This window comes from Anopheles funestus, chromosome 3RL (genome assembly GCF_943734845.2).
Source record: "Anopheles funestus chromosome 3RL, idAnoFuneDA-416_04, whole genome shotgun sequence".
Taxonomy (NCBI): Eukaryota; Metazoa; Arthropoda; class Insecta; order Diptera; family Culicidae; genus Anopheles; species Anopheles funestus.
The window spans coordinates 13,562,991-13,576,639 of NC_064599.1; the positions used below are offsets into that span (position 1 = coordinate 13,562,991).

The window sequence follows — 13,649 nt, forward strand, 5'->3', positions numbered from 1 at the left end:
TCTGCTTTAGTTGTGTAAAAAAGATGTGCACGATTTCGATTTCGAAGTGTTGGGTGTAATAGAACGAAACGAAATCAAAACGCATCACGTTGTTTCATACTAATGCGATATCAATATGCAATATCAAAAATTTGGTGGGGTGTGACAAAAACGTACTTTTGTAACAGTTTGTTTTTTTTTGGGTGACAAAAAATTAAGATTGAAAAATCTAAAACCAAAAAAAAAACTTCTACACGCTATGGAAAACAAAACCTGCCGAAAAATATTTGATAATGAAACGAAATGCCCAAACGACAATCGGTGAGCCGTTTGGTGGGTTGTTGCTTGTCGTCTAAAGCATACAAACTCCATCCATTTTGTAACTGGTTATCAACTGAAAGTTAATCAACTGAAGAAACAATTTGTGCGTGTTTTTTAAGTGTGTTTTTTTCTGGCTGTTTAAAGGTGCTATTTGGAACTTAAAACAGGCACTCACGTACCCACGACAGATCGGTCGCAATAATAAACGAAAGCAAAATTGGGAATTGATTCGTTCACTTTTGATAAAAGTCTTTTGAAGAGCGTTTGTTAGGTTTGTTCATCAAATTTGTGCGCGTGTGTGTTTAGTAATTTATCAGTGTTCTTTAACAAAGGAAAAACAAAACAGAACATAATACATAAACATTTGCAACTATGCTCGGAAGATATGAAAAGAAAATGTTTTGTAAATTGTTTTGTTAATTTGCTTAACTTTTGTAACGGAAGGTAACAAAGAAACGAAAACATGAATCACTATGAAATTGTTGGCAATTTGGTTGGGTGGTTGGTTTTTTTTGTGGGGTTTTTGATGAAAATGAGTTGATGTGATGATGAATTAAACGGTTTGTTGAAAATCGACCAGAAAGACACAGAGGGAATTGAGGAAAGATAGTATGAGTTGAACATAGAAGTGATTCGACACAGATGGGGAGGTAAACAGTGCACAGTGTGAGAAAGTAGGGAAACAAATTGGGGAAGAAAGAAGAAAACTAAACCACAAACACACAGGGTACGATAGTAAACAAATTAATCGAACTTAAAAAAACCAAGATTTTGCACTATTTGCACAGACAGACGGAGCAGTAGCTAAACAGGAGTGGGATATAGAGGTGAAAGGAGATAGATCGGGATAGATAGAGTGAAAGCGAGTGAACAGAGTGGAACAGAAACAACAGACAGAGGAGATAAACGACAGATAGATAGACAGATACACACAATGAAGAAATATGAATGGAGGTAGGTGTTGTTTAATAAATGCTGATGATGAATTAGGTGTGATTTTACTTTGTTTTTTTTTTTTGCTTTGCTGTTGTTGTAGCTGTTTATGATAGGGTACCTGTGGTTAGGTTAATTTCGGTCGCCCTCTGCCTGTGACCCAGTACTCTAAATTGTGGTAGTTCTACTTCGCTGCTCATTCCGACACTACTTAGGCCGTCTTTCCAGAAGTACCGGATATCTCGCATCGTATAACCGACTCCAGGGGGGATTTTTTTATTTGTTAGCGATAAAAAAATGTGGACGTTTAGCACGTGGGTTTTTTTTTGTTTTGGGGGTGGTGGGTGGGTGAGTGAATATTGTTTCAGAACAAGTGTGTCGTGTGTTGGCCGTATTTCGAACGTTAGTGGAGTTGCGTAGTTGTTTATTTGTAAAAGATTTTTTTTTGTTTTTATACGAACCGCGTTATTTTTGGTGATAAATATCATCCATACCGTTTCCGGATGAATTTGCCACAAATGGTGGCAATAGTGTGTATTTTTTTTTTATTTCGGAAACGTTCGATTTGATCACACGCACATATGCGGAGTGAAGTGCCATTTTAGTTTGAAACGTTGGTTCAGGACGATATTTTCAATAACAATACATTAAATATCATAATTTGCGTACACATTTGTTTCGGAACAAGGAAAGAAGTAAAAAAAAAGAACATAAAATTATTAACAACATCGCAATAGGTGATGATCAGTGCCGGGTATGGCACAATTCGTCCAATATGAGTCGATCGTATAGGGATGCGTTGCGACAGTGTGTATATTCGGTGTACTATATCGTAAGGTATTGTTAGGCCAGTGACTTATGAGTGTGATAAACTTGCAGCGACCGTATTCGATCGGTACATCGCGTTTGGGGTGTATCGTGAATAAAACAAAAATCGTCTCAAAGTCCAGTTAGCATTTAGCAGCAGTAAGTAGATTGATCGGTGGTACGAGAAGAGAAGTTTAAGGTGAATATGAATTTGGAAATAAAAGACACAACAAGAGATAAAGATATGAGAGCGAGAGGGATTTCTTTTCTTCTTAAATCATTTAGCATCATTTACATCGCTAAAAAGCATTCTACTGATACTGACTTACGTGTAACAGAAAGTACAAGAGGAAAAAGAATACTCTAAAACTACGTTAAAGTTCTGGTTTCAAATTGTTCACGCATCGTTCAGGAAAATGGTTAATGATTTTAAAAAAGAAAAATTTCAACAAGTTTACACAGCACCAAGTTCAGTGAAAGCAGCAACGATCGAGATGCACTAAACAAGTTTCAAATAGATAAATGATTCGTAAAGTAAAAACGGTTTAAAACAGAAAGATTGCGCTAACGGATGATGGATGTTTAGCTTTTAGGACAAGGAAATGATTGGGGGATACAATGGAGCGAGTTGTATGAGATTGGTACATGTTGAACAAATTTGCTGCAATCTGGAATTTTTTTTAATAGCATTAAAATGAAACTTTGAAAAATGTATGTTAATATATTTTCCTACGAAAGGATCGTAAATTATAGATGAAGTAAAGTAATTAGTAGCGTATCGATTCAATTTAATAAAAAAAAACTGACATTAATTTTTTATGTTAGTTAATAAAACTATAAAAAAATGCGCTAGCTTTTTTAAAAATTCATTTCGGTAAAGCTTTCGAAACTTATCGAATTAAACCAATATTCTGTATTTTTAAAACTCTCACTTAATTTACATTTCCCCGTTTCTAACGAGCAAAAGGGACCAGTTTTGCGACCTGGGATTGAGCAAAAAAAAAACCGAAATTCAAAGCGGGTAGTTAATTAAATCGCTTCAAGTTCATTGATAAATGATTCAAAAGAACGCAATCGCTTGGTGAAAAAAGAATACACCCAGAAGAAAAAGGAAACACTTACAACTCAGACAAAAAAAAGTCGCATTAGTTCGGATGAATCATTCAATAGAATTTGCAAAAATAGTACCAAACAAAAAGGTAGCGCTAAAAAGTTTTTTTTTTCATTCATAAAAAAACGAATTGAAAACGAATGCAAGGGAAAATAAACCCTCCCCGAAAATGGGAACCCGATAGTGACGATGCTAAATGATAAATTAAACATTGGTAGCCGAAACAGCAAAACCGATAGAAAAGGCATGTAAGAAATGTTTTCGAGCAAAAGAAATATCAAACAAAATGAAAGTACATAAAAAAATCGGATCCCTGACAAAGTATCGTATCGGAGATACGCGGAAAAGTTTTCTTTTCCGACCCGGTGAAAGTCCAGTTACGGTGGGTGATGTCGGTAAAGAGGGGTATCATTTCGAGTGAATTGATGCAAAACTAGGGAAAACAGGGAAAAGATACAAAACAAAAAATACGCTCTATAGACGTAAAAACAAACGAATTAAATCTAAACGAACAATGGCCAAACGGTACGCATACACGCTTGTGATTGGTCAGAGCAGAAAAGAGCAGCATGGCATCGAGCTTCGCCTGCGACTTTTTTTTGGTATCGAACGAAAACATTAAATAATAATAATGTGAACCAATCGTGAAACAAAGTTGGTGACATTACTTTTCGTTTGTATGGGGAGCTTTAAGCCAGAAACAAAGACGGATTATATGATAAACTTCTTTTGTTTAGTTTCGCCCACGTACCGAACATTGTAGCATTTCGAATGGCTGGGGCTCTTCTTTTCCGGAGCAAGAATATGGGATTTTGGGTAAGAAAAGCAAAAGGTTATTTTTGTTCTACAAAAAAAAGGTACGATAGATATGGTAGCATGTTTTGCAAAACCCCATGCACAATTTCACTCTCATGGCTGACGAAAAAAAAAATTAAAATTAAAGATAGAAGTGAAAGAAGTGGAAGAAAATTAAAATTACAAGCCATGAAAATTCTACCGTTTGTTAAGAAGATAGCAAAGTATGGTAATGATGTAAACTAACGGAAAAGCTACAAAATACTGGTGCTGTAACATGTAAGGTAAAGATTCATATTTTAATTGCAAAGTCGGGCTGGAAAAGTGATTGCAAGTTTGCCAGTACTGTACGAAGGTCAAGTACCTCGGGTAGGAGATGAAATATCTCTTTCATGGTGTTTTGTTTCCGTTTCTATAGTTGCAATCGATTGCATTACAAATTTTAATTACTTCTTACTTTTAGATGAGTATTGCATATTTTCGAGCTTCTGGTGATAACAAGCACCTACAAAATCAAGGTGTACATACTTTAAAGCTTCATTTCCCTAATTTTTGTTTGTATTCCTTTCGCCATAATTATCATCCAACCTTTTTTTTCGCCATTAAACCACATCAGAAGAGCTTAATTACAGTAGTTTCTATTCTGTCTGCACATATTACATGTTGAGTTGAAAGATGCCCTTTGGAATTCGTTAAAATCTCACTAGAAAGAGCTGTGACTCACTTATTGGCACTTATTGGAACACATGGTGAAAGATCGATTCAAACCCGGTCCACAGTAGGTGACATAATTCATTTGGCTAACAGTTGTGGAAAGAATCGTACACGAGTGTGGGAATAAAATCCCTCACACAGAGAAGGACAGAAATAGAGAGAGAGAGACCATTGGTGCAAAACTTCGAATGATGTAGGTGTAGTGTCCTCTTCAAACGTTTCAATTCTCTGTCACCATCCTTGCCAATGTCCTGCGACGCATCATTTCTGGACACGTGCGCACCATAGTGCGAGGAAGTTCGAGGAAGTTTGTCTTCCCCGGACCAATTGTTTGCAGTTGTGTCCTAGTCGAAGATGACACCAGGCACTGTAATATAATGCCAATGGTTGGGCAAAATTTCACAACGACACTACCGTACAGGTTCGGTAATGGCAGTGGACCAGCAGACCAGCCGTAGTGGCACTTGCAAGGTTGAGACATTTGATGCCTTGAATAGTGTTTTGCGATATAATACATCTTCACACCGAAGATTCGAAGAAAGGTTCCTCTTTTTTCCCCACGGGTATGGGGGATGGGGGGAAAACAGGACGAACGGGGAAGAAACGATATCGTATGACTGTACATCTAGCTCAAGATGAGTTTGTTTAAGTTCGATCAGAAACCTGCCCTGAATAGTTCATGTCCATTCGATGCAGACCAGCTCAGAGGGAGAGAAAGAGCGCGAGGGAGGGAGATCGAGATAGTAAAAAAAATGAAGTAGAACTACCTTCGCCCAACTGGGCCGGGTTCCGGAGGAAAACTTGAGGCCACATTTCCGTCTTGTTTCACTAACGCACAGCATCGTGCAATGCAGGCGGAGAATGTAAAATTGGCTGGCTGGGGTAGGAAATTGCTTCGGTCCACAGAAGAGACAAAATAGAGAGAGAAAGAGAGAGAGAGAGAAATAAAAAGATAACAAATAGAAAAGAAAATGGAGCAAAACTTTAACTATAAGGCACAAGGTTTTTGCCAGAACTCCATACATCGACAGTATGGCTCTTTTCAAGACAGCATCATCATCACCATCATTGGGACACTTTGGGATGAGCTGACGAAAAAAGAAAAACCCATCATCAGAAGAAGCGGATGGAAAGTTGTGCTGGAAAGCATCGGGTACGGGCAGCTTCCGGTTTGGCTCGGTTGGGGCATGCTTTTGTACGTAACGATGGGATGCTCGAAAACCTCTGCCGCATAATGGAGCAGGCGTCAGAAATGTCTTGCGCCTGGAATGAAATTGATCCAATGCGAGCTACCGTTTGAAAGGCATGATGATGAGGCCCTTCTGCTGGTACTACCGGTGTGTGTGTGGGGGTGGGGAGGAGGGTGGGGGGAGGGGACGAGATGTTACGAAACAAGATGGAAGAACTGCACCACACACACTGAGAGACGGTGACGAATGTGGCAACACGACTGTGTATTATGTAGGACATATTTGATCAGTCAATTATCTGCAACCCGCACCACCGGAGCATTTGGCACCGATGAGCTTCAACAAGGCACACCTGAAACCAGTGTGTTGTGAAAGACGAAGTTGCAAAAATGCTTCCATTTGTGTGTTCCTTCCGTCGCCCAGATAGTGTCTTTCTTTAATGCTTTCAATTTTGCTCAAACAATTCATTGTTCAATCTTTGTGCGAACATTCGAGGCTGCTGTTTGGTGGCAAAATATGGCTCCATACCATTTTCTTTTCCTCGCTTTTCTTAATACCTTTTTCGGTGGAACAGCCTGTGTACGTATACTGTTTAAATGGCCGCTAGACGGTGTCATGTGTGTAGATAATTCTTTTCACCAACGGGAAAAAAAAACTTTCACACCACAACTTTGATGAGTACGTACGTCACGCGTCGACATTAACGCATTGTGTACAAAAATCAAACACAACCAAAAAAGCCATTTCGATCGTTCGAGATGCTGTTACGATAGAAAGTTTTTCATGGAGGAATGTTTCTTTTTGTTGTTGTTCATGTAAGCATGACATTTTTTCACTTGATGCCACTACCTTCCAGCTTGTTGAAAAGGAAGGTTTTTAAAATTTGACTACAGCCTGGTGCCTTATCATTCGAGACGATCATCAGTAATGTTTCGATGTGTTGCAAAAAAGACAAAAAAAAAAACCGAAAGAGAAACTTAAATGGAAAGTTGAAATTTTCACTTCTTGCAAGCACCATAAAGTTCTTGGCGATCGTATGAAGGGAAGGAAGGGGTGCAGATTGAGCACATAACACACACCCATAACACCCAAAAGCAAGGAGCATTTCCGTGCGATGGGTTTCGAACTAATCCTCCATAAAACACAGACGTGTTTTCACTACCCAAAAGCCGCAAATAATGGCTCACGTGTTTGGATACGTGTGTGTGTGTGTGTGTGGGTTTGTTTTTTTTTTTGGGTGGGGTTTCTTTCCGGCATGGTGAAAGGAGTACGGTTACCGATAAAAGCCATAATAAACGGCATCGATCTCTCTGGAGCTTTTTCTCCTTTTTTTTCGGATTGTTTGTTGTGGCTTCCACTGTTCCGGAATGTCCAAAAATGCGCGTCGTTTTCGAGCGTTGAGTTGCTGATTTATCGTGGATCGTGGGCAGGATGTGGTTTTTTTTTTGTTGGTGGTGGATTTTTTTTTCGCTACCGGAAGTGTTCGATTTTTTCGCTTCCTGAACGGATGCCGTCGACCGGGTTGTCTTCAAGCAGCCGCAAAGCCGATATGCGGGCAAGAAGATTTACTGTGTTGGGATTGGAACAATTTTCAAGCTTTTCTGTGAATGGGAAGGGACAGAGAAGGATGTAGGGGGAAGGGAAGGGGTGTAAGTAAGCAAACGGAAGCTAGCAAAGATGATCGACCGCCTGTATAGCGGTAATGGAGGAGGAAAAAAATGGTCGATATCGCACGGCAGCTACAGAGAACGGTAGCTCAGATAAGGCAAGGGCACAGCAGCTTTTTCAACGCTGCCGGAAAAGTATGGCCAGCAAGCCAAGGAAGGAAAAAAACCAGAAAGGATTGTGTGTGGCTATGTGTGTGTTTTTTTCACTTTCCAAGCCACTTGTGCTATCAGGTGTAGCAGGTGCAATAAACCGCAAAGTGTTTCCGGTCGTTAAGTAGGATGTTTCGTGGTTGTCTTTATTTTTGTTTTTTTGCTTACGTGTGTTGTCTCTTCACTGTAAGGTGGAAGAGTTTTGGATATTGAGTTTTTTTTTCTACCCCTCCGGACACCAATCCGGGTGTGGCAGATAAAGTTAAACGGTTCAATTGAGGCGCATAAGCTGCGGTGGAGTTGGTTGTTAGTTTGTCGGTTGGATGACGTTTCAACGGATGGTGGTACTTTCGGAAATGGTTCCAAAGATGGAGCTTCTACTATTTTAGGCCTTCCAAGAAATTGGAAGAATTATCGTTAGCCTTCATGGTAAGCTTGGTTCAGGCTTGGCAATCCGGAACACAATTCGTTACTAGAAAATTTCAAATTTTCATCTTATCAAAAATCGGTTAGCTGATTTAAACAAACTTGTAGCAGAGGGTGAGATAAATTTTAACATTCCATTTACTAGTTCCTCTTTACCTATACAATATTACCATTTTAATGTACCCGATGAGTTGCTTAAAACCGTTTGTGGTAAAAGCTTTGAAAAATCGTTTGACGATTCGATTATCATGTTGTTAACGACAGTGCCGCTAATGGTATTGGCAAGCTGTAGCGGAGTATTAGAATCGCTTAACATGAAGCCAACATTCCATTCGGAGCTGCGGAAACATTTGCCGCATCTCATCCATCTTGTGTGGCTGGCTTGTAAGCAACGGCGTGCAAGCTGCGTGACAATGTGTAATTGCGTGTATTGATATCGCTCGTAAGAAAGGAAGCTGATGAAAGCTGCTGTCATTACATTGGATTTTTAACATTAGCAACCAAATGCCGGCCACGGCTGTTACCATCAGTAAGCCCACCAAAAAACGGCACTGAAGGATAGCAATCCTAAGAAGCTATTTGTGTGTGTGAGTATTAAGGTAGTGGTTGTGTCTTCTTTTTTTTTGGTTTGTCAGCCGAAGATTGATGACTTAAATTGATCGCTCTTGGGAAAAACTGCAATCTCGCTATGGTTTCGCCATCGGTAGAGATAGAATGATGGAACCCTCAGAAAGCTTTTGTCGGGGAGGCTTATGCGAGTGTCGTTTCGAAAAGAAAAAAAAACATGGTTTTCTTGACTGAAGACAATCTGAATCGAAAATTAGTTATCCAGAGATGGATTAGGTTTGCAGGATGCTTGAAACATAATTCAGTACATAAAATATTACGGTCATTTACGTATCATTGAAGGTACATTATTTGAGCTTATTGTTCAGATATTCGAATAAGATAAGAAGTCATATGGACGACAATAGTTCATGAATAATGGTCATTTAGAAATAGTATAAAAAAAACTAAACATATTACATTATACTGTATAGAAATTAAAGATAATAATATAAATATTAAGAACGTAATATAATTGTACTTACGGAAAGAAAATATAATTTTCTTTTATAATTTATAAAAGCGATCACCATTTTGAAATGTCCAAAAGAACAGATCGGTGTAGTTGTGAGGGTAGCTATAAACTGTAGCCTCTAGTAATGTAAAAAATGGTGTTTAAAAACATTTAAAATTTGCACGAAAATTGTGTTCAGTTGTGTTGTAAGACAGCGGGAACAATAGAAGGGAAACTATAGGGAGATAGTGAAGTATAAAGGTACATCAACAGAGTTAGTTGAAAGTAAGACAGTGAAAAGTACACGTTGTGTGCGATAGTATGCCACACTCCACATGAGGCGACATTGTTTTTTATGGGGACTAATATTTGTTTTAATTGGGGGTTTTTTGGGAATGTTTTTTTTTGTAGAATTTTTGTCGATTTTATGTTAACTTTTTTGGAGAGACTATACAGTCTTAGCCAACCTTCTGCGGTTGCTGTAGTAGAGAAGGCGACCGATAATTAACCGTAGTAATTTATTTGACTATTTGTATCAGTATGAAGTGACATGAAACGGGGGCGCAATGCAGGGATGCTGAAAGGATACGGGGTTTTTTTTGTGGGAAAATTGCTGATCTGATTAACACGCGCGGATCTGATCGAGTGAGGCGGCATCAGTCGCGTGTCGGATAGGCGAATGCGGGAGTGAATTGGCCGTGAAACGAAACGATGTAATGTTGGAGAATATTAAACAGCTGGGGTGGTTTGGGTGATGGGTGATGGGGGTGTGTGTGTTTTTTTGGTAAATGAGGTGAGCAGATCGAATGTGAGCAGCGGACTTCAGAGTGTGTGGTAAATGCAATAGAAAAGGACAAAATCAAGTAGAGATTAAAATTGATAGAAAAACAAAACTGATCGTATGGTCGGTGGAAAGAAGCCGGTACCAACAATAGAACTGAAAGGTTTCAACTTTTTTCTCAGTATGTGGTAAACTTCAATGGTACACGACAACAGAAATAAAAGATATAACCTCTATAAACAGATGTCGTATACAGATGTCGAAAGAAGGAAGATTTGGTTCTTTGGTGAAAGAATCAATTTTATGAAAACTCTAACAAAAAATACAATCTGAATAAGTTAAAAAAACATATTTCCTGAACGGTGTTGCTGTTCGGCTTGATTAAAAAAAAAATGATAATTTCAACGTAGACATTAAAAGAAAACGAAACTCGTACATAAGATGTATACAGTGTTGCAAACTAGAGAACATTTTTAAAACACATACAAAAGAAACAAAGAAAAATGTGTGTTTTGTGTGTTGAATGAAACCCGGTAAAAGTTAGATGCAACAATGTGCAGCGAAATCTAGACCTGTCTGTAGTATTCGCAAGGATTAAAATTCTTATCATTTTTTTCGTTGCAACGTTAGCGTTTGCTGCAGTACGCAAATCATCAATTGCCTAGCCAATGTATAAAACAAAACTTAGTAATTAGGTTTAAAAAAAAATCAAAATATGCATCGCTTAACTTTCCATTAACTCTTGCACGAGCATAACAAATCTTTTTAGCCTTAAGATACTAAAAGAGGCCCTAAAACAAATGATAGCATTACAAAGTAGAAAGAAACTATTGAACTTGATTCTGTGAGAAAAGTTGCTAATACATAGAGGAAAGTCAAACTGACTTATCGATTTGATCGTTTTTTTTTCAAAACGAATAATCCCGGGCATCTGGCGAAAGAGTCGCAGCTGAAATAGGAATAATCAGGGTAGTACAATATTTTTTTTACGGAATGATGGAAGGAATGTAAGTTAAAATGGAATGCGCATAGATAATAAAATCGGACAATATTCGATGTAAAAATAGATATGAACAAAAGTTTATCAGCAAAATTATGCTTAAAAGTATAAGAAATGCTGTATATTTTGATGATGTACGAAAAAAAGAAAACCAATGTCGAAAGAATTTGTGTAGAAAATAGAAGAAAAGGTAAAACCGATAAAACATTTTGTTATGCCAACGATCAAACCAGAACTGAAAGATCATTTTATTGGAAAATATCCCTGAAGTATGATGCTTTTAGCGATCGTCAAAACAAGAGGCAAAAACTCGATCGAGCTTTTATTGTTTTTTTTTGTTTTTATATATTCGGGTGAGAGAGACAGAGAGCGAAAAAAAATGGCTTGAAGAGATAAAGCTTTTCACGCTTTTCAGCAGTGTTTTGCTGCCAGGAATCGAGCAGTTGGGAACCGTGAAATGAACAGAAGAAAGAAAAATCAAACTTGTTTTTTTTTTACAAGAAATCGTACATGTTCCAGAAGACGATGTACGATAATGCTGTCATATTTAGCCGTTGTATGTTTTGTTTTTTTGTTTGCCACGGTTTTTGCGAACAAGTGGCATATCTGCAGCCTTCCGTTTTGCAGGTTTTTTGGTAGAAAGTTTTTATGCGAAAGGTGTCTGAATTTGTTGTGGAAAAATACGAAATGTTTTGCACGCAAACTTTCTGGCCCCGTTCCTTTCCGTGCGACGAAGGGTGTTTTTTTGTTGTTGGAGTTAAAGAGCGAGGCCTTTGCGGTGCGCCGCAACGCATCGAAAGAACTGGTTGGTTGGAATGGGTATGGGCTTTTTTGTAGTTTGCCCCCGTCCCACTGTGCTTTTGCTGCATCTGGCAAATCGGCAGATGAAAGAGATTTCTTGTCTGTCGCTCATGATCGTGTTTCAGGAACGTTCCGCAAACAAACGTCTTTATCCTGTTAGCATTATCAGTGTCAATCGTTGCAAGAATTGGGAAAGTGTTTTTGTTTTGGTTGTTTTGCTGTTTTGCTTCATTCATTCACTTAGCATATTTTTCTCGATTGTTGTCGTTTTGGTTTTATGCTCACCTCCGCCTTGATAGGATGGTAGAATGGTTTGCACGAATGAAATACTGTAATGTATTGCTGTGTAGCAGAAACAAAACTTGTCTATAGAAACGACTTTTAAGCTATTTTTATGATAATTTTTTCAATTTAAACTATTGCGCAAGAAGCTTAAATTACACACTATACACATGGTTTGCCAGGTTTGAATTTAAATCGTGTGTGTAGGTAATTTAAAAAGAAAGCCTTTTATGTAGCAACAGAAAAACAAATGAAAAGTCAACAAACGTTTAACGCGTAACGGAAAAGTCAAAGCAATGCAAATTACGTTGAGCGCGGTGAACTGTTTTGCTGATATTTTATTGTTTGTTTTTCTTTTTAATATTTTAGAGAGCGAGAGCGAGCTTTGAAAGGCTAGTGAAGAGCATTGGTGAGCAAAATTTGGATGTATCTAAACGAAGCGTACATGAAATACAAACGATCGTAACCCGATCGCAAAACGAAGGGGTGAGCGTGAGGCATGATGTAATATCACACACATAAACACACAATACACATAATGCTTATAGTGTGCTATAAAGCTTCAGCTGCAGGTTTGTCAGATAAAGGGAGGCATCATTTAAGCACAGAGGGAGAAAGTTCCCGTGAAACATGTCGCAATTTTTCGTATTTCGTTTTTTTTTATTGGGTCGGCGATCGGCAGAAAACGAGGAAACGAGGCATTCTGGAGTACGGGAGGCAAAAAAGAAGAAAATAGAAAAAAGAAAGACATAGAGAGAGAGAGAGCGAGAAGAACAAGAGAGAAATGTACAGCAAAAGGTGCTTTGTGGGGAAGAAGAAGAAAACAAAGTGAGCCTTTTCGTAAAGGATAAAAGAGGCATTTTGCTTTGTGATGATATGCTGCTGGTTCAAAATTCAGCTATAAAAATAGATACTCAATAGGTTGTTAGAGGGGGTTTTGGTGGAAGGGGCTGAAAGACGTGGGTAGGGGGGTAGAAGAGATGTTTGGGTGTTGAAAGAGTCAGTCAGCCACTAGCTGGCCCCTTGCAATAGGGCAGCGGTTTTGCAGCGATTTGACTATAATACACCCAGAACCCTCCCCGCCCACAAAGCCCCAAAACATGTAGTCGTAAGGCTCCCAGCCTGTGTCAACGTTTCCGCGCTTCTGCAACATGAGTGGGGGTGTCGTTGTTGTGGGGTTCGTCGCTTCTTTTTTACTGTTTAGCAGTACCATGTCTAATCAGCGTGTATATCTCTAGGTAGCCGTTATATGTGTTGTGAGTTGGTTCAGTTTCAATTAGCAAGTATTCTGTCCTCTGGTGGTTTTGTGTTTGTGTGTACTAGTGTCTGTGTGTGTGTGTGGGTTTGTTAAGGGAGGGTAGTTACGCGTTGGTAACACCTGTGTAGATACTTACAGCTTTCTATCTCTATATGACATAATTGTCTATCCATTGGAAAATATTGTAAATTCATTGGACATGATGCTGTGATTGTTAATCTGCAATAGTAATAAGCATAATGAGACAACGTGTACTTACAATAGAATCCAATGTTTTTTGATTTTTTTTTGTTTGTTACTGCGTTACAATATTGCTATATATTGGGCTGTCGTTGTAAAGTGAAAGAGAGAGAGAGAGAGAGAGTGTGTGTGTA

At 38.5% G+C, this 13,649-nt stretch overlaps 1 protein-coding gene across 12 annotated transcripts in view; it reads right to left on the reverse strand.

The window, feature by feature from the left end:
* LOC125769835 (gamma-aminobutyric acid receptor subunit beta) overlaps nucleotides 1-13,649 on the reverse strand; it is a 75,594-nt gene that overhangs the window by 25,792 nt on the left and 36,153 nt on the right. For 10 of the 12 annotated variants that reach the window (XM_049438738.1, XM_049438731.1, XM_049438735.1 and 7 more), the window contains exon 6: nucleotides 13,412-13,494. In XM_049438738.1, coding sequence (XP_049294695.1) covers nucleotides 13,412-13,494 — 83 coding nt within the window. Of the gene's footprint in view, nucleotides 1-1,354; nucleotides 1,493-13,411; nucleotides 13,495-13,649 lie in introns of all 12 variants that reach the window. The other 2 variants (XM_049438730.1, XM_049438732.1) reach the window with 1 other exon arrangement.